The sequence below is a fragment of the Larus michahellis genome, chromosome 5 (genome assembly GCF_964199755.1).
Source record: "Larus michahellis chromosome 5, bLarMic1.1, whole genome shotgun sequence".
In the NCBI taxonomy this organism is placed as follows: Eukaryota; Metazoa; Chordata; class Aves; order Charadriiformes; family Laridae; genus Larus; species Larus michahellis.
Genome location: NC_133900.1, coordinates 13,539,022 through 13,559,861, shown reverse-complemented (window position 1 = coordinate 13,559,861; position 20,840 = coordinate 13,539,022). Strand labels below are relative to the sequence as shown.

At 38.0% G+C, this 20,840-nt stretch overlaps 1 protein-coding gene across 3 annotated transcripts in view; it reads left to right on the top strand.

Moving 5' to 3' along the window:
* Nucleotides 1–20,840, top strand: part of ARHGAP10 (Rho GTPase activating protein 10) — a 153,501-nt gene that overhangs the window by 69,380 nt on the left and 63,281 nt on the right. For all 3 annotated transcript variants that reach the window (XM_074588835.1, XM_074588836.1, XM_074588837.1), the window contains 7 exons: nucleotides 771–900; nucleotides 2,592–2,698; nucleotides 4,278–4,372; nucleotides 8,243–8,324; nucleotides 9,478–9,520; nucleotides 10,786–10,851; nucleotides 18,296–18,370. In XM_074588835.1, coding sequence (XP_074444936.1) covers nucleotides 771–900; nucleotides 2,592–2,698; nucleotides 4,278–4,372; nucleotides 8,243–8,324; nucleotides 9,478–9,520; nucleotides 10,786–10,851; nucleotides 18,296–18,370 — 598 coding nt within the window. The remainder of the gene's footprint in view (nucleotides 1–770; nucleotides 901–2,591; nucleotides 2,699–4,277; nucleotides 4,373–8,242; nucleotides 8,325–9,477; nucleotides 9,521–10,785; nucleotides 10,852–18,295; nucleotides 18,371–20,840) is intronic.

Here is a 20,840-nt window from a genome sequence, read left to right as displayed (position 1 = left end):
GTTTTGGTTTTGTTATTTGCTCATTGGACAATTGCCAGAGTTTTTCAGGCCAAACTGAAGCATTTCTTGTGTCAGGTGTGAGCTGCTCTGTTATTTTGGGTAGTCCTGTTGTATAATTTGTGGATGGTGTTGATTACTTTCTGGTTGTTTTTACTAATATTCTAATAAATATTTCTCTTGTGGCTGCTTGCAAACTTTGGAATGAGTGACATTCAGGAATAATAATCAACGGGACTTTGGTTGTGGGGGTGTTTTTTTGTGGGTGTTTTGTTTGTTTGTTTGTTTGTTTTACATGCTGCTTCTTGTGTGTCATCAAAACATTTGGCATGTGTGTAGTCTCGAGGTGTATATATTATTGGTGACATTCCTGTCACTTTTTCTCAATAACCACAGAAAATCCTCTCCTTGCTGACAACTAATAAAAATCTAATGAGTTAAGCCAACATCTGTAGTAATATTTTTCTAAGGAAACTTGAACGTTCAAATCCAAAGTAAATTTGTACTGAAGTAATTTCACCTCTTTCTGAACAGGTCAGCGCATTGTTTTAGATATCTACTCTTTCCACAGTTACAATTAAACCACGCTTTAATTTTGAAGAATATCATAAAACTTTAAGAACAAATATATATGGAAGTTGTGCACTGGCTGTCCTAAAATGGCCTGAATCATTCTCTCCTTTTATAAATAATTACTATAACTCCTATCTGCCAGGAAGAGTAAGTCTTTCTTCCACTCTCTCTACTAATGGGTTTTTGCCATCTTGTTTTAGACACGAAATCGTTTTGAAGGAACAAGGTCAGAGGTAGAGGAGCTCATGAACAAGATCAGAAGAAATCCTCAGGAACATAAAAGAGCAAATCACTTCACAATGGAAGGCTATCTCTATGTACAGGAAAAAAGTTAGTTGTATTTTTGTATTTCTATAGTGCCCATATCGTGCATACAGCCAAGTTTTATTTCTACAGGTAACATGAAGATGCAAAGAATTTACAGTTTCTTAAACAGAGTTATCTGAGTAAATGTTCAAAGTCTCTAATGCCAGTGTTACTGGAGCTCATAAAAAGGTCGTGGTGCTGAAAGTGTGACAGTTCTTAGCAAAGATGATTGAATTTGGGGAAGTTTTATTTCACCAAAAGATGTATTTCGTGTTATTTTTAATCTCTTATTAATGACCTCCCCTAGAACTGTCAAACACTTGTTGTCAGACAACAACATGAGTGGTCAAATTGGGCTCTGAAAATTGGGCTAGTTTAGTATGATGACATTGACTGTCATTTCCTTGGTTCAGTGATATGGTTTCATTACCTAATTGTGATCACAGGGTCAAATATAGCAGGCTCAATGCTAGGTAGCTGGTGTTGAAAATCTTGTTGTGAAGGTGCATGTCACACAAATCGTATCTTGTCAATACTTGGAACAATTAGAAATCTTTCTCACTCTAGTAAAAAAGCCAGATAAGTTGCAGAGTTCTTACTGCTCAAAGAATGGCCACAAAGTAATTTTTTATTTTTTTATTTTTTTAAAAAAACCAACATTATGCATAAATCATATTTTTTACATGTATGCCCTTATAGAAAGTTTGTTTGCTTATTCTGATGAGAGATTTTACTTTTATGATATTTAGTTGATTACTGTTTAAGTAAAGACTTCTGTAAAATGTTTCACAAATGAAGACTCTACAATATCCTTTATGGAAACATCGGTATTACAGTGTTCAGAAAAAAGTTTTAAGAGAACTAGCAGTAAAAATATAAGAAAAACCATTATTCTGTGAGATCAGTTCACTGGTCTTGGTCATCAGAAAAGATTCAGAAGAGGTAGGTACTCCTGAAGCTGAGTTAGGGAGGAGCAGGGCAGTGAGACCTTCCATGTTAGGAGCAGTGGAATCCTATGTCAGCTTGAGCCACTCGTGAAGGGCTTCCCTGATACTCTGGGATAGAGTCCTTCAAAAGAGAAGATTCTTTTGCAGACTGTTTTTTGAAAAAACGTAAATTAATAGAAGTGAGGAGATACAGAGAGTCAGAATCCAAGCTTTAACAGTTAACATTATGATGCAAATCTCAATAATACTGTATGCAGTAGACTGGTCTCTTAAATAGTTATATTTTATGTACAGTGTGCATTGATGAATGTTTTGGTGTCAGTTTTGGTGTCAGAAAATGTGATCAGACCTTAATCAGTAGATAATGTAGAGCTCATAACACAGGTGTGTCAATCTGCAGTTATTCAGCTTCAAATTACTAAGTGTAAAACTAGGTTTCCATGTTCTGCCTAAATAATGTTTCCAAGGGGGATTTATTTTGTAGGGAAAAATTATTTTATCTGTAGTAGTGAGAGAAAGGTACGTTAATGATTCTTTCAATTTGTCATAAAGCGTAAACGTGAAATACTACCTATATCAGTTTTCAGAATAGTGAACACTGGTTAACATTTGTATTACTTTGTATGGTGTTCTTAATTCATAGCTTTGTTTTAAATACTTCATTATTAGGAATTAACTAGGATTCTTAAGTATCATTTTGGAAAGCAGGAGAAGACAACGTACGAACTGGAAAAAGTTCATACTATTTAATGCTTTCATTTTATGTAGGGCCTGCTCCTTTTGGTTCCAGTTGGGTGAAGCACTACTGCACGTATAGGAAAGAGACTAAGAAGTTCACCATGATCCCATTTGAACACAGATCAGGAGGGAAAGCTGTAAGTGTATTTTTTATATTCTACTCTTATACTTGTCCTGTATCAAGATCATAGGATGTGTCAGAAAAGATGCGTCAAATACTTTTCCTCTCTACCTCCTTGCCCCTTTTTTTCTTCTTTCTTCATACAATTCGATCTGACATTTAAGGACATTAACCTAAAGTAATGGATGGATTAATAGATAAGGGCCATTTGGAATCTGGTTTATAAATCAGGAAAATATAATAAACTTAGAAATTTCTTTCTTACATGCTCCAGTCAGACTTTTCTGTCAGAGATATAAGTACTAGAAGAAGAACTAGAAAAGAGGATTTTAATAGGAATATAATTTGTACTGACATCTGAATGTAATTTCAGATATCTTTGATAGCATCTGAAATATTCAAGACCCAAGATTCTGTTGATCTTTAAATGGCTTTAATTCCTATTGAAATAGTTGGGAATCGAGGGCACTCAGCACCTTCAGAGATGACGCATTAAACGAATGCATTAATATGGATGAAGTGCATTTTGTTGCAAGGAAAAAGGGTATCTGAAGCTAGAGAATAATGCTTGAGTAAATGCTTGTAAATGTAGCACCCTGCCCTATCTTCAAATTTGGTTAGAAAATCACGTTGCTGAAATTTTGTCAGGGTATTATATCCCATTAGTTTGAGCAAGGGGAGATGACATTCATTGCTTTGAGGGCTGTGTATATTTACAAATATATTGAATTTGGAAGAATCTTTCAAAAGATCTGGAAATCCTGCCGTACTGAAAATTAGTGGCATTTGGCTTCCTTAATCATTTCAGTACTTCTATGAATTTTTTATTCTGATTTAGTCTAATTGTAATAAGCCACTTTAGTTAATATAGCATGTGTGTAAGCATTTGGCATTCTAAAACACTTATGAAGCCATTTTTGCTGTATTAAAAGATCTCCCATTTTGAAACCCACAATGCAGTAACTCCCTCAGTGACAACCTGTGTCTGGAGATGTTGAGTAAGACAAGAAGTAATTAAAATGTACAGTTAATCCTGATTAAATCCGGTACAACTAATGCAGCATTCAAAGATTAATTTATTCGATTTCTGAATACTTAAGGGTAAAATATGATCCTAATATTGGTTGGTCTCGAAGAAAGGACTGGTTCTGTCTGTAAGACAGATTACAGATAGTAAAGAACACTTACTTTATTCTAGTTACTGTGGCAATAGCCTTTACTACAGGAAATTGCTGTCTGACATAAAATAGGAGAAGACTCTTACACTCATTGTGTGCTTATGTTGTTACCTGCAAAATCTTTATAGCAAAATATCTTTGTTAGTTTAAATTACTGTGGTACTGTGTCATGCTGTAAAGTACCAGCTAAAATGAACTCAATGTTTTTGCATTTATGTCCCAAAAATTACCATGGAATTTATGTGCTATCGTGCAGAGACCTGAATGGCAACCATGAGCGAATTCTTTTGCAAGTGTCAGTTTTCAGTATAGCTTTTGCCATTATTTTAATGTGAATTTACCTTACTTGGTTTCTGTAGCCAGCTTACTGAAGCTTTCAATTACTGTGTCAAGCAGATAAAAACTTTCTTTTGACAGGGTGATGAGGAACTCTTCGTCCTTACGTATTGTACCAAAAGAAATACAGATACCATAGACAGGCGATTCTGTTTTGACTTAGAAGCTTCGGACAGGTAAGCTCATGAAACGTGCTAGAGAGGACTCTTTGTAAGTACTAGTTAATATTACTGTTGTGTTTTCTTCTTATTTTTTCAACCCTCATTGAGACTGGCAATGGGAAATAGTCACTGGAGGAGCAGGCAAGCGCTGCCATATCCCACTGGATTTTCCTTAGCCGCATGTAGCAGAAGCAGGGAGGATCTAAACTGAAATGTAGACGTATAAACTCACGTAAAAGAAAAACATAGGAAAAGTTAGAGAAATGAATTGCTGTTATCATTGTGAAGAACCATGGCTTAAATTGAAGTACATACAACTATAGTGAAAGACTATGATCACGGTAATAATTCGTACAGTCATGACCATGTTGTATCACAAGCCTGCTTTCCAAAGTGACGTGTCGCTGAGGGTTTATACTTGCTTCTCGGATTGAAAATAAAATCATTGGGATTTTGAGGCTTTTTGTGGCTGGTGTAATCATCCAGTGCATCCTCAATATTGTTGCTGCTGCCTTTTTGAAACACCACCATTTTATCACTTTATTTCAAAAGAGGAGAATTGCTTACTGATTTCACTAAAAGGATCTTAAAAGATTATAAATATTGCTTCTTGTCAGCACTGTAGTCTTCCTTCATTTATAAAGGTGAGAGAATCCGACTAAATAGGATACTGCAAATAAATACAGTTGGGGGAACACCACCTTCTTTTGGTGCAGATTGTATCTGTGCAGAACAGGACCATATCTAGCATTAAACGCTAGATATAAATTAGTGGAGTGTTGCTGAGTTTTTGCATCCAGACCTTCTGAGCTGTTTTTAACCAATACAATTGCTCTTTATACCAATTAATGACATTCTAATTTATCATGAAGCATGTCTTCAAGCTTTATAGGTTTTTGGGGTTTTTCTCTCATTAGATTCATAGCGCCCTTCACTTTAAATGCGGTGTGACCAATGCTGCCAGGCCCCTCTGTCCTATGATTGTTGGCTCAGCAAATATGTCTGTGATAAGGAACATGTGCACGTGCACAGTCTTAGGTGGGAGGCTGCGGCTAGCTTGCGTGGCCAGTCAGGCTGGCCTGCCCGTGGCATGCCCATGTCTATAACAAGCAATGCGTAAAGGAATGTGAAACTACCACTGTATCTGAAAACTTCCAGCACATATGGCAGATGGCAGGATACCATTTACAGCTCGGGTGGCGTTTGTCACAAGTCTTACCGCATGGTTTGAACTTGCATTTTTGATTTGAGGGCAGGGGATATGGCTTACCTCTTCTAACACTGTGTCCCAACAGTAGGAGAGGGAGTAGTGATTTTAAAGTCTTGACATCAGCTCCTCTTGGGTCAGTGTTTTGGTCAGTGTTAATAACGGGTTTCAAACTGTGCCTGATAAAGTTGCTAAAAAAGTACCATGAGAAATGGTCAGTCCGCCCGCCTCTGTGTGTCATCTCTGCTCAATAGGGTATCGAGTTAAACAGAGATGGATGGAGAGCAGTGTTTCCTTGATCCTGCACAACAATTTTTCATTCTCTTTTCTGGGAAAAGAGGGAAAATTCTAATCCATCTTTCTGTCCAGATATAATAGACACAACTGGTCCACTGTGACCTTGATATCAGACATTTTTCTTTTAATAATATATGTGTGTAGTACTGAGATGTTCCCATGGAGATTAGTTCTGTGCTGCAGGCCATTAGCTGTTTCCTTGGTATCAGTTCAGGACACACTTATCCCTCGGCTTGTCCAAGTTAAAAAATAACATACAGATTGACAGCTGGCCATGGGGTTTTCTTTGTTCCTGTGCTGTGGAAGGAGGCAAGATTGTAAAATTTTAGGAAGGACTTTTTAGTAGCAAACACTCAGCCTTGTGCGCAACTTGAGCGTAGTTTGGAGCTAGCTGAATATTTACAGATTTTTCTTTTAAAAAGAAAGCCGAGGTGAATTCTTTTTTCTTTAAATCCGCATGCTTATGACTATAAGCTCTGAGGGTGCTCGGATCCTAGCTAAATCTCTGGAAAGTGATGTTTACTTTGTTTCTAGTACTCCACCATGTTTAGTGGAGGTGACTAGTGGAAAATGTAGAGAAATTTAAATCTTAAAGAGATTGCAGAGGTCTTTTGGGGTAGGAAGAATACTTTCTATTGATAAAGAGCATTATCCTTCTGAAATACTACTTATATTTTAATTTTACCAATACAGAACAAGGAGGAGGGAAGGCTTTATCTCTTTTGACTTCAATTTGAAGACAAATAAATTACATTTCATGCAGCATATACTGACTTTGGCATATTGCGTCTAGGTGATACTCTTTGATGACTCGACAGTTAATAATTTTAGTGAAAAGAAGGAAAGTTTGCCCTGCATAAAAGTAACTCATTTTGGTTTAGTTTTAACTAGTAAAAGAAAGTAGAGAAGAAAAAAAAAAAATCAGCATGTGAGATTTTTTGGTTAATTTAGCTAATTACTTAGGGTATTTTTTGCTACCGAGTGGTTAAGTTTGCATGTTTCTGATGGCTGCAGCTCTGTGCTACTAGCAGACCAGTTTGCATTGAAAAAAGCTGGTATGTCTAGAGAAGCTGTTGCTTACTTTTATTACTAATACCAGTACCAGCTTCTTTTAGTCATAAAGGTTATTAGTTGCAGAAATTGAGGCAAGGCTTCCCTTGCCCGCTCCAAGAGCTCAATGTCTATCACTGAGAATAGTAAGAGATTCCATGTTTATGGCTTAATAGTCTCCTTGCTTTCACTAATCAAAAGAGAACGACTTGCTTGATTGCTGCCATTTTCCAAAGTTATAGTTGGATCTCCTGAGTTTAGGTGGCTAGAGGGTGTGTGCGTGCCTTGTCCTCACGTGTTGCTGAAAAGAGATTTTGAGCAGGATGTTATTTGTACCTGTAGAGTTCTACGCTGCAGTTAAATTGTGTGGTTTGATAAAATTTGTGTCAAGGTGAAAACGAACTATAAATGTCTCTAGTTTCAAAAATATGGACTGTTACAGCTTTAAGTAAAAGTGGGATTTGTGGTGGTTTTCTCTGTGCTGTTGTTTCTGGATAGCATTTTCCCCTACAGCTATTTTGCTACTTGAAGATTGATTCAGTACAAAAGAGAGACAGAGAGAGAGAATGTTATGAATTAATTCTCTGTTTCTATCCATCTCTATATAATCAAATTTACAAATTTGCCAAAAGTATTGGCAGGCTGAATATAACAACTTTTTTTTTAATTGGCAGAAAAATAATTACCCAAATAACCTGGTCTGCTTTTAACTCTCTTTGCTTTGTAGACTGTGCTGAACCACATGATTACTCTTTTTAGTTTCCAATTATATAAACACAAAGGTAGATTTATGTTAATCTCACTAATCCCTACGTCCCACAGTTGTCCATCCTTGCCTTTTAGGAAAGTTACAATAATGGAGTTTTGTACTGAGATACTGTATAAGGTCTTGATTATTTTTGAGACATTTACTGGAAAACTGTGATCATTGTCACTGCTCTTAAGCTGAAGACTACGCGTCAAATAAGGTGACAAAAGCCATTTTTTATGTATTAGCAGAGCAACGCAAGAGCAAGTTTATTTAGAATTCGCAAAACAGTAACTCGCAGCAAGTGTTGGAATCAACAAGCTATCAACAATGAATTTCAAATAAATAGTTTGCAGATTACACTCATTTCGCTTTTCCTCCTTATCCTTCCCTATTTCCTACTGTGTGTATCAGTTCTATACCTATTAATTTAAGGTTGAGCAGTGTTCAGAAATGAAGAAAAAAAGCCAACCCTTACTTCTAGGGCAATGGGCTTTTGCTTGTAGTTGGAAGTAGAATTTGACAAGGCAGTGCTTTAGTTGTTGGTGGATGCGGCTACTCTATGTGGTTGGTACTTTTGCAGGCCTGGAGTTCCTGTGACCATGCAGGCATTTTCTGAGGAGGACAGAAAGCTGTGGATGGAAGCCTTGGATGGAAAAGAAGCTGTAAGTGACATTTTCTTATGTTCACTTATAGCATAATGGAGAAATTCTCTCACCCCCTACTTCCTAATCCCATTTATACTTTAATAAACTGGGATGATGTCGTTTGCAAAATGATATATTCAGTGAAAAAAGAATAAAAGTGAAATAAAGCTCAGGAGACAAAATTGGTAAAGCTTAGCGTAGATAACTCTTAATGCTGATATGAGGTATTTTTCGTTGTAAGACAGCATTGATTTTTATAAATGGCTTCCCATCACAATGATGATATTGGTATTCTAGAAAATGTCTTACTATAAGCACGTCCACTTAGCCTTATGCTGACATACTGCATTCCAGTGGCAAGACTTATGTGAGTTAGATATATGGTGGTGGTATTATTATTGTTGTTGTTATTATTATTATAAAACTAGATAAAAAAAATCTGTGTCAGTGGCAACAAGGTTGTACTTGAATTTGCTTAATTTCTGGTTCACATCAGGAAATGGGTCTGAACTGCAGAATTGAAAGACACTGCAGATTGTTCTTACAGTCGTAAATATTATATTGGTCTTGGTTTTGTGGGCCAAAAATAATGGGGTTTTCTATTCAATGACACAATCATGTGTCTGTCCCCAGTAGTTGGCTACTGGGGATTTTAGCAGTAGGTTTTATTGACATCACTGTCATAAAAATCTTGTTTCATCTATAGAAGCGTTTATTACCATTACATGTTGTCTGAGCTGGACTCTCCAATAAGCTTACAACTTCTGGTAATGCTGAGGGGGGACATAATTCCCAGGATTCATCAAAGGAGTTCACAATGATTTAAGTGAACTTGAACTGTGGGAAATGAACCTGCAGAGAAACACAGGAACATGGAGCACATAAATCACAGTTAATTTCAGTGGCTATAACTAACATTGTTCTGCTCCCCAAGGAACTGTATTTGTTGAGAATTTTTTAAAAATTTCACTCCTTAAAAAGTGCGATTATCTGCTTTCTGAGGGGGCACAGAGCTCTGGTCCTGCTGCTAGAGCTGTTGTAGTTAGAGGTGATATGTTCTAGCTGTAAACAGCTGCATTTGTGCCTACTGGGCAGTGAGATTGGGGGTGTCTTGCTTCTGGTTTCATAAAGGTCTTTAAAATAATTTATGTCTTTTTACTCGTTGCTTTAGCTGTTCATCAATTTGAATAGAGCAGATGCAAAACGAGAGGGAAGTAAGTATTTGAATTACTATTAAAGCTGATTTTTATTAACATTTTACAATTGAGAAAGGCAAAGGTGAATGCTTTTCTATGGATCCAACATAATTAAATATTTTATTTTTAATCTTGAGTTCTGAATATACTTTTGTGGATTTTGTAATTAATGGATTCTCACAGTAATGCAGTTTAGCACATACGTAAGAATTGTAGGACTGGACATAAGCTAGAGAAACAGTCTGGTTTTGCCAATTTACTTCATTGACTCAAAAAGGGGTTAATTTGTATGTAAATGCATCACAATTTCTTAATCCAGATTGTGTATACACATCAGTTAGAATGCATAAGTATGGTTTTAAAAGCAATCACAGCTGAACATAAAGATCAGCAAAATGCATGTATTTAAAATGTAAACTGTAGTATGGAAGCAAAAGAAATGTCTTTCTTTAAACAACATTAGCTTTCTTCTGTTAGCAAAGTATATGAGCGAAAGCAGTTGTTATTCTTGCATTATCAGGCAATTAATGCTTGCTTTTTAAAATTTTTATTAAATTGCTGGTTAAAACTATATCTTGGTATTATTAATAGAAGCTTTCCTGCAGATTTTTATTTTTGTGGTGCGAGACCAGGTCCCCAGGAGCAAGAAGGCCAGATGTTTGGGGGAAGGGCAGTTTTGCAATATAAGCTTTAAAATTAAGTTTTGATGTGAAGAAAAAGGGTAAGATAGGAACAACAAAGGAATGCTGGATCTCAGCTGTTGTCCTGTTAATGCATCTGCTTTTATGTAGTCAGATCATTAACTGCTGTGAAATGATATACATGTGTCCTGTATCTTTAGTGTGGGAATTTATTTGGCTTAGGGTAGGACTTAGTAAAAGCCCTGCTGCTGATGATTATGTTTTTTCATCATAAGTACTTCCTTGTGCCATTTGGTTAACTCTCTCAGATGTTGTCGATGTTGCAGTAAGTATTGTTAAGCTCCATTTTGCATCTGCCAACATATGTACCTAATCAGAGATCCCATTCTTCAAAGGCTGCTGCTGTGAACAGATTCAGTGAAGCCACTACCATCAGAATGAGCTTTTACTTTGGCTAGGCGGGGTTGTGAAGGAGAAAAGGGGAATTTCTTTAGAAAAAGTGATGAAGTGTTCCCATTTCAGAATATTTAGAGTTTTGCCTGAGAAGTACTAGCTATGTGATTAAGTCCAGTGTTATTTTTCAGTGAAAGACATAATTGTAATGGTGCTTTAAAACTTTTCAAACTTTTTTTTTCCTTGCAGGTGCACAATTGGATAAGATAGGGTTCACCATCATCAAAAAGTGCATCAGTGCTGTTGAAACACGAGGTAATGATAAACCCAACCTGTTTGTGGAGGGGGTGGAGCAGCTGGTCTGCTCTTCGAAGAAGGCCCGTGTGATCTGGTCTTCTGTAGATCTCTGGGAAAGACTTAACCTGGTAGATATCGCACTGATAACACTGACCAGGGCTGGAGCCTTCCTTCTGTCCAGTCCCAGCCTTTTATATATGGCTTTCTCTCAAGAAATGTGTTTTCGAGAAGTGCTCAGAAGAGGGTAATAGCATCTCTCTCAATAAAGAAAGCCGATGTTTGTGTGCAACAGCTGAGGAAGAAAACCCGTGCTGTGTAGGCAATTCCTGTACCTTTGCTCTGCTGTTGGAACAGACTAATTAATTTTGGTATTCCATTTGTGGACTTTGAATGGAGATTTTCTGTTTAGTCACTTAAGATGGAAGAACAGGAGCTGAGCAGGCAAATGAATAACAAAAAGTATTGAAGTACTTCTGGTGGAATTAGTCTTGCACAAGAGGCAAGGATGCTGTCAGGCTTACTATTGCATGTACTCGTGGCTGTGCCTCCGAAATTGGAGACAGAATAGAAAGGTCAGTATGCAAACAGTATTCAAGAGGTAGCTGGGATTGTGATTGTGGAGAGGCTCTGTGTCACAGACCCTGTGTAACTTGGGCACTGGATAATACCAGCTTTTGATACTCCTGCCATGTGAGGAGACAACAGTCCTAGTATGGACGTGCTGCAGTGGGAGGTGAGCCAGCCGCTCTGAGCCTCACTGTGTTGTGTATGGTATTGCTTGCTTGTGTTGTTTTTTTTTTAAAAAGAGGTGAAGAGATGAAAATAGGTAATCATTATGGTGTGTTTCTTAGTTTGTTAAAAGAGATGTTGAAATTTTTCTGTGTGAATTTTGTCTCCTAAATTGTTGACCTTCCTTCCTCCTCCCAAAGGGGGAGATTTACAGTTTTTCAGGAATTGTATCTTTTTTCCTAGAGATTTAGCATTGCACAGGGCAGAATATCTTTCTTTGTGTCACAGTACAGCTTAAATAAGATAGGTGAAGAGAAGAGTGGGTTGGTCACACTTCCTGTCAATGCAGGGTCTTACTTAAAAGCAGTGTCTTCCATGTGTGCACTTACTGTACAATGTCATTAGTAAGACCAAGCAGACATTGTGTTACTAAGAGTTTAGCATTTAAACAGCAAGAAGTATCTGAAATCTTTTTTCTCTTGGACTTTTTTGTATCATTCCTGTCTGATGCATTAAAGATGTTATTCCAGATTAGACTGTATTCTGTCTGGTGTTATTTTTGTTCATTCTGTTCTTTGGAATATTTTTCAAATAAGGTTTGCCTGTCTCATCACTTTAAAATTTCAGTTACTGGCATTTACAGTCTGAGTATTTCCTCTGGGAAACACTGCAGACAAAGCTGGCATCCTACAGATAAATTGCTTTCACTGCAAAACCCTGCTTTAATATAGACTGTATCTTCTCTTTGCACTGGGTGAGGCAGATTTTATGAAAAGGGTACTGTGTGGTGGTTTTGGTCTATAGCACAGTAACTAGTTACCTAGTACCTCAACTTTAGTAAAGCCTTTGACACTATTTACCTGGTGAAACTGGCTGCTCATGGCTTGGATAGGTGTGCACTTCACTGGGCTGGATGGCGGGGCCCAAAATGTTGTGGTGAATGGAGTGAAATCCACTTGGCAGCCTGACACAAGTGGTGTTCCCCCAGCCTGGATCAATGGGCCGAGGCCAATGGTATGAGGTTCAACAAAGCCAAGTGTTGGGTCTTGCACTTGGGTCACAACAACCCCGTGCAGTGTTACAGGCTTGGGCAAGAGTGGCTAGAAAGCTGCCAGGTGGAAAACGACCTGGGGGTGTTGGTTGAGAGACAGCTGAATATGAGCCACCAGCCCTGGTGGCCAAGAAGGCCAACAGCATCCTGGCTTGTATCAGAAATAGCGTGGCCAGCAGGACTAGGGAAGTGATCATCCCCCTGTACTCGGCACTGGTGAGGCTGCACCTCGAGTACTGTGTCCAGTTTTGGGCCCCTCGCTAGAAGGAAGACATTGAGGTGCTGGAGTGAGTCCAGAGAAGGGCAACGGAGCTGGTGAGAGGTCTGGAGAGTAAGTCTTACGAGGCGTGGCTGAGGGAGCTGGGGTTGTTTAGCCTGGAGAAAAGGAGGCTGAGGGGAGACCTTATCGCTCTCTACAACTACTTGAAAGGAGGTTGTAGAGAGGTGGGGGTCAGTCTCTTCTCCCAAGTAACAGGTGATAGGACAAGAGGAAACGGCCTCAAGTTGCACCGGTGGAGGTTTAGTTTGGATATTAGGAAAAATGTCTTCACCGAAAGGGTTGTCCAACATTGGAACAGGCTGCCCAGGGCAGTGGTTGAGTCACCAACCCTGGAGGTATTTAAAAGACAAGTAGATGTGGTGCTTAGGTTTAGTGGTGGTTTTGGCAGTGTTAGGTTGATAGGTGGACTCAATCTGAAAGGTCATTTCCAACCAAGACGATTCTATGATTCTGTGATTCTACCTTACAATACCTTATCAATCATGCTTACTGTAAGCAGTGTGGAGCACACTATATTTTGGTTTATTATCTATAGATGTGTTCAAATAGTTTTCTTCCAGTAGTCTTTTATTTTCTTTCTTTCTTTCTTTGATACCCTGCAAGGAAAGTGAAACAAGAACATATGTGAAAAAAGTGTGAAAACTTTCTTCATGAAGTGGCTGTTTGGAAAAAATGTGTTAGATATGGGAGTTTCTTCTCATGGCCATGGGTGGATAGGTTAAGCTGAGTGGTGGTTCACTCTGTCCTTTATGCCTTGATTTAGGGGCATGTAAGAAGGTGCAAAACGTATGTGTAACCCCACCTAATATAATTATTCAAGACAGACGATAAGTTTGCATGGGTCAGAAGTATGTGTCCCCACTATGCGATCTGCCTTGAAACATACTTGGTAGAGAATTAAAGTTACCAAATTTAGCTGCACTATTTCCTGTCTTTGGAGACCTTGCAGCTTTATTGTCCCTTGCACACAGCCTTTGTAAGACCTGCAGTCAATATAGGGCTTTGTGGTAATTACTAGCAATGAAAATTACTTTTATCTATTAATTTTGCTTTGAGGAGTACTTTAAAAAAAATAATCAGTGTTCAAGAAGTATTTATTTTCCCAGGGTTTCAAGAATGGGTTTAGGTGAGGTACTACCTTCCAGGAACTCAGCAATCCACCTAGCTCTGTTTCAAGGAATCTGATTCATCCATTGCATTTCAAGCAGTTGTTGATGATTTTCTGTTTACCGATTCCGAACTTAACATCAACTGCATTAAAAAAAAAAAAAAAAAAAAGCCTAACAAACAGAATCCTGACTTCATTCATGAGACTAACTGAAGCATTTCTAAAGCATCAGTTTCTGTTTTCTGCAGAAGCTGCAGGACCTTCTGCTGATGTCTGCTGAGCTAAACAAATGGAGGGCTAGGAGAACATTCAGTTGTTTGCTTCGAAGGGTTTGGCCAAATAGTCGTATGATGAAGAAAATCCGTCTTTCAGGCTGCAGATTTTGTACCTATCCTTGTTCTGTTAAACAATTTTTACTTGATTATTTTACTTTAATGATAAAACATCAAAGGCAAGTTATGCTCGGCAGAAGAAAACAGGACAGATGCCTCTTCAGAGACCGTGCTTGTGTGCCATGTTTTTATCTCTTTTAATCATAATGGGTGTGAGGTTGGCGTGGGTGGAAAGAGAGGACAGTCTAGTGTGGGTGGAAACTGAGAATAGTCTTGTCATGTCATAGCAGAAAAAGTCTGGTATTCAGAGGGAGAAGAGCATAACAGGGATATTGAACATAAACTTGTCAATGGCTGGATAATTTTTTCTCAGTTACGTTCCCTTTTATATTGCCAAGAAAGAAATTATTTGCTCTGAATGAACAGAAGAATCAAAGGCAGTGTCTTCGTTAAAATGCGTGTAGGCTTCTGGTTCAGTGTTGACTCGTAAGACATTGGCTGTGCTTTACCTGGTAGGAGACACTGAGGCATAGAGACATGCAGCCTGTCTCTCATGTAGTGAGCACGGTGCTGCTTGGATGTGATCCTGTGTTTTGTCTCTGCGAGAACATTTTGGGATTCTGTTTGGAGTATTTTATTTATAATTCTGTACTAAGAATAATACACCGGGGTGAAAGTTTACAGAAACATCAAAGAGCTATTTGCTCCAGTAGTAAAGACTCTGTACCTGTGTTTGTGTGCAAGTAGTTGGTTGTACCTTCTGTGAGGATGTGGTAGGTAAGTGTTCGCCAGAGCAGTGTGTGTCTTGATTTTAGAATTTACCAGAGATGCTAATCTGAGCTGCAGAGAGAGATGGCAGCATTGAGCTGTCTGTCCAGTCTGTCTGCTCATGAGAGAGAAAAGATGGTGAGGAAAAGTAGAAAACCTTTTCATGTAACAAAAAAAATCTGGCATTACCTCGCATTTAGAGTGTCACTTGTATGGCTGTTTCTGTACTATGGGGTTTGATATAAAAAGTTGTATTTTCAGCTATATTATACGTCTGTGTCAGCCACACGTACAATGCCAGCCACAAAGTAAACTTGCCTACATACCTTGCTTACAACAGTATAAATTACTATTTTACTTAAAATACCTTATTTTTCTAAGCGTGTTTCACAAATTGTGTACCTGTGCCAAATTCTGGTATCAGACAGCCAAACATCTTGAGATAATGTAAATATGAAGGAAATCATGCTGCGGGGCTTTACCGCTCAAAGTTGCCAATAGTGACTGGTTGAGCCGGCAGACACAGTGTCTGAACCCTTCAACATTTTAGTGGTAAGCTATTCCTTGCAATGAGTCATCTTGTCAATTGTGTTCTGTAAATGCCAAGCATTATCAGTCTTGGATCTGCTGAAGATCTGAAATGTGCAGATTAAATCAGAAATAGTACCGTTTCAAGCCAGGTTTGTATACTTTAAATAAAACATCATTTAAAGGTATGTTTAAAGGTATCATTTAAAACTATGTTGAAATATTAATTCCTCTTTGCACTTCTCGATGTCTGCTGGCAATTAGCTGTGCTTTTTTTAGGTTGATGAATTTGAAACTGATCAATTATCTGATAATTGCTATCACAGACTCATGATTATTGCTGGAGGATTGTCTTAGTTTCAATACTGTCATAACTTCAGAGACTTTTGCATATCATGCCTGTTTTAATATTGAGCAGTAGTTTCTGTGGTTTGACCTTAATTATTTTTAAGCCCGTAAATGTATGTTTGGGGTCAGCACAGTCTGGTTTCCCCCTAAAGTTAAAAGCACAGGAAGTCACGAAACAACTTCTGAGATAAGCAAAAGCTGAGCTGTATTTGACTGTGACAGTATTTCTTCCATTTTTTAGCTTCTTGCATATGATGCAGAAGGTTTGTTCTTTGGTACTAAAAGTAGTGGAGGACATTGTATAAAAAAAATGTGATGCATTTTGGCAAAGTGTTAAAAAGCTTGGTGTTAGTTTTATACCAGCATTTTCCTGGCCACGTCTGAGAAATTTGAAGTAAAAAATAATTGCTGCTCTCAGGACAGATTCCTAGTGCATCCTTGTTTGGAGTGAATCAAGGACTATGGTGGGGTTTTTTTATTATTGTTGGCAGTCTTTAAGTGGCGTATAGCATGCTATCACACTGTTGCTCTGAGGATCATTGCAAAACTTACTTGGTTGGGTTGATAACGTCATATTTTGAGAGGAACAGTATTGTGGCCACATAGCTGGTTTTGTAGTTCTTTCTTTGGTGCACAGCTAAACTGTGAGCATACTCCAGAGTGGTGTTTTTTGATGACCACAGATAAAATAATGGAGATCTGGCTTATTCTATTAATTTGAGCCAGCTCTGATCATGACACCTGGCTTAAGACTCAGCATCATTACAGCGATGCCTGCATCCTGGGGAAAGAAAAGGGCCAGTTTTGCCCAGGTGGAGCAACCGAGAGAAGTAGCTGCTGCTGCCGTAGCCTGTCAGCTCCCTCTGAGTGCTAATGGGGAGGAATTCAGCAGGCTCTCAAGGATCTGGGATGGCTGAGAAGGCCACAGACTGTGTGAGGAAGAGGAAGGGGGTGAGAGAAGAAGGAAAGGACATAGCAAGGCTAGGCAGGAGGAGGAGGTAGAAAATGCAAAGTTCTGTCCACCGTATTGAGAATTATTGCTGTGTATTATGGTTGTGTCTGACAGTAATTCATTAAAAGGCTAATGATTTTTACATACTTCATCTAATATTTATTTGGGAAGGAACTTTTTCTCATATGACCGGTTTTAATTTTCCTTCTCTGGGTTGGAACGGTTTGGTACTGAAACTGGGAATTCTCCACAAGTCTTCCTTTGTTGAAGGATATTTTGAATAAGAATACCACATAATCTGTTATTTGAAAAGATTTCCTTGGAGTAGAAACACAGGTATGTTTGTGGCATTTCTACTCTTCCAGGCCAGTGTGAATACAGAGGTAGAGTATGGTGGTGTTTGTAGATGGCTGCTTATTATATGGTCTCAAACGTCTGTGTCAGCTTCAAGACTGTAATATTTTGCCTCCTACTATATAGGCTCTGAAACAATGCAGCAGACAAAGACATACCTTATTTTGCCCTTTTCCTTCCCTGCCCCTTCTCTCCCTCCCATTTTCCTTCGATCTATATTCGTAGTTTTACTTTCCTAGGGATAAAACTGGGTATGGTGAAGAAAGGCAAAAGGAAGCGGAGGAAGAAGAGGGATAGAGATGTGAATGTGTGTGAGAGGACGGAAGAGCACAGAGGGATAACGGGAAAGTGGTCCAGTGTCCACATGAAATAAGAGCAGGGAACTGAAAATATTATGTCAGTTATGGCTACTCTATTCATCCCGAACAAAACCAGAAGTACCAACGTCAGTAACCTGTGGTGGTGCCTCTGTATGTAACTAGTATGTGCACCACAGCGTGTTAGAATGAAGCCTCGTATCTTACATGAAAAGCATTTAGAAACTTGAAAAATCATTGGTTTTGAGGAGTGGCAATAGGCTCAAGTTTTTCTTTGTTTTATCCAAACAAAGCAAAATTACATTTATTAAAGAAATCTTAATTTAGCACTTGTTGCTTCAGTTCTTGTGTTATTAGAATGTGAACGCTGATTTAAAAAAATCTGAAAACAGCCAGTGATTTTTATTTTTTTCAAACAAAGGTTTGTCCCTGTTTGCTTTTACTCCCAATTTCTGAAGTGGAACTACGTGAAAGCTTTATCAAAACATAACATGAATTTATCTTAAAACCACAGAAAAACAAAAGGATTCTTTATTAATACTTTATTTATAATATTGTTCACATGGCTGTGTTAATACTATGTCTGTCTGTCTTTGAGGAGAATTTGTTGCCTGGGGAAAAGTTTTAATGCTCAATTTGACTGTGGTTGATCTTCTGCCTTTCTTTCTTTTTTCTTGTCTCCTTTTGCATAATAGGTATAAATGACCAAGGACTGTACAGAGTTGTGGGGGTGAGTTCAAAGGTCCAGAGACTTCTGAGTTTGTTGATGGGTATGCCTCTATTTTACAATCATTTTTTTCAATGTTTTATTTCATGTTGTTTTACTGCCAAAAAGTATCTGCCTGTAGTTGTTCTTTTTATGGGCCAAATCCAGTTTGCTTTACTCCATGTAAATAATCCCTGTATCATTTTAAGTTCCCCTGGTTTAGCAAGATGAAGATCAGTTGGTAGGAATAAACTAAGATTACTGCTGTGGGACATGTAGGAGCAAACCATGGGCTTTGTGCAAGGTTGATGTAAGTGGGATTAAAGCAGCCTAAGTTGAAGGATCTGATCAGAAAATTCAAAATACCAAATTCAAGAAAGTTTGAAACTTATTGCTTCATTGTTTGAAGTTTCCACCTTTCTTCTCCATCGTCGAAGATGTACAGGTGTACACGCCCATGCATGTCTTTTAGTTAATCACTGTGCAAAATAAGACATTTAGTCTTATTTAAGCCTACTGGCTTAAATGTTAAAAAACATTTCGTTTAAGCCTACTGGCAAAGAGCTCTTTGGTTTAAGAGGAGGAATATGATATATGTATTAATAATAACTATGCGCCAAAGCGGGAGACAGACGGAGAAAGGATTTGTTTTTATAAACTTAGTAGTATGGCTCTTATATGTGGGTAATGTCTTAGACTCTCTTATACCTAGTTAGCCATGTGTAGCTTTTTAAGATTTTTTGATTCATAAAATTATTCTCAGAAACTTCCCCCTCCCCCTTTTCATTCTGGAAATTTTGATGCATCTTTAGTCCCAGTGACTGTAGTTCTCTTGCCACTCTGCCGTCCCTGGGGAACAAAAAAAAGAAGTATTGGCACCTGAACGAAATCTCTCATCTGCCTGATATCTCTCACCAAAGTAGTAGCCATGACTGCAAGATGTGTCGTGTTTCCCAATTTCTTGTCCTGAGCACTGACAGTACACGCAGTCAGACAAGACCACTGGGATTAGTTCATTTTTATAAAGCTTCCAAACCTGTCACTTGACAGCAAAGGTCTGATTCTCAGGGATTCATTGGTATGCAAAGAAGCTTGTTTGCAGTTTGCACCAGGCTCTTCTCCAGAACCATGCATGCTCCATCTGTGCTGATAACACAGTGTTCTTTGGCACTGCAAACTGGAGGAAGCCAGAAAGTGAATTCATTTCATTACCCCAGACATTATGTGAATGACAAAGCGCTTTTATATTATATGCTGCTGTCAGTTCAGTGCCACCTGTAAGACTTTTTCTTTTCCTTCCTTTATTTTTTTTAAACAGGCTGTCTCTTCAGAAATGATAAGACATCAGGCTTGAGGACCTGCATGTCATATCAATCTGTCATAATGACCTTGCTAAATATTAATTTATTATATCTTACTTTAATCAATATTAACAGCACCCTGAAGTTCCCTCCATTAGTGCACATAAAACTGCCTGTGTCTTTAAAGTATTGTAGCAAAAGACTCTTTTTGGAAATACGAACTGGGATTAATAAAAATGACTGATCTGTAACAGATTCTCATGATTGTTTATCTGTGTTGGAGTAAGCCTCAATAAACAATAACCATCTTTAGCCGTTGATCATAGGAAGAGTGATATGTTATCACTCAGAGAGTCTCGATTAAATGCATTTGATATTGTAAGATGTTTTTTAGTTTTGGACTTACTGGCTTAGCTTGGGCGTGCAGGTCTGGCAGGCAAATTTTCCTCTTTGCCATTAGTGGTATCCAAATTAAATAGACTCAAGTTGCCAGTGGTTCGGTAGCAGCTGGAAGAGTTTACTGGGGATTCCAGCATCTGCTTTTAGTTATTTTTTTTTTTAAATTAGAAACATTTTTTGTCATTCCCAAGATTCGTATATTTATTTGAAGTAGGAAGAATACAGGGGTATCAAGACAAGCCAAAATACCGAACAGAAAAAAGTTAGGGTGCAAGCAGGTGCTCTTTTTCTGATGATTTGTTGAAAGCGATCCTATCTGTGCTCTTTATCTGTCTGTCCTCAGAGAAGAATAAAGAGGGTTTCTTTTTGATATACAGTGGTACAGAGAATTTAAAATGACTGATTAATCTTTAATCCTTTGTCTCTGGGTATACTCTTAGATACCCTTTTATATGAAAGATCTTTTCAGAATCATAGAAACCTCATATTAACTTTCTGTATTTTAAAATGTTTGATAAGATTTCAAAGTATTTTAAGCCACTTATCATTGACCATGAGGTTCACAGTCTGAAAGGCCCAAAGTGCAAAAAAAAAGTCTTCCAAATGGTAACCAGGGACGTAATGGCATGTAGTTTTGTATCTTTTCCAGAATATTTTCTATAAAATTTGGGAGAGTACATGGACAGTCAAGAGAGTATGAGACACCAACAGATGCTTTTCTAATACTGTGAATGCACAAATATTCATCTCCAATGTAAAAATCTGGTGAAATTAAATCTTCTGTAAAACGAGGCTCAGCAATTAACAATTGTATATACAATTCTGCTTTAAAAG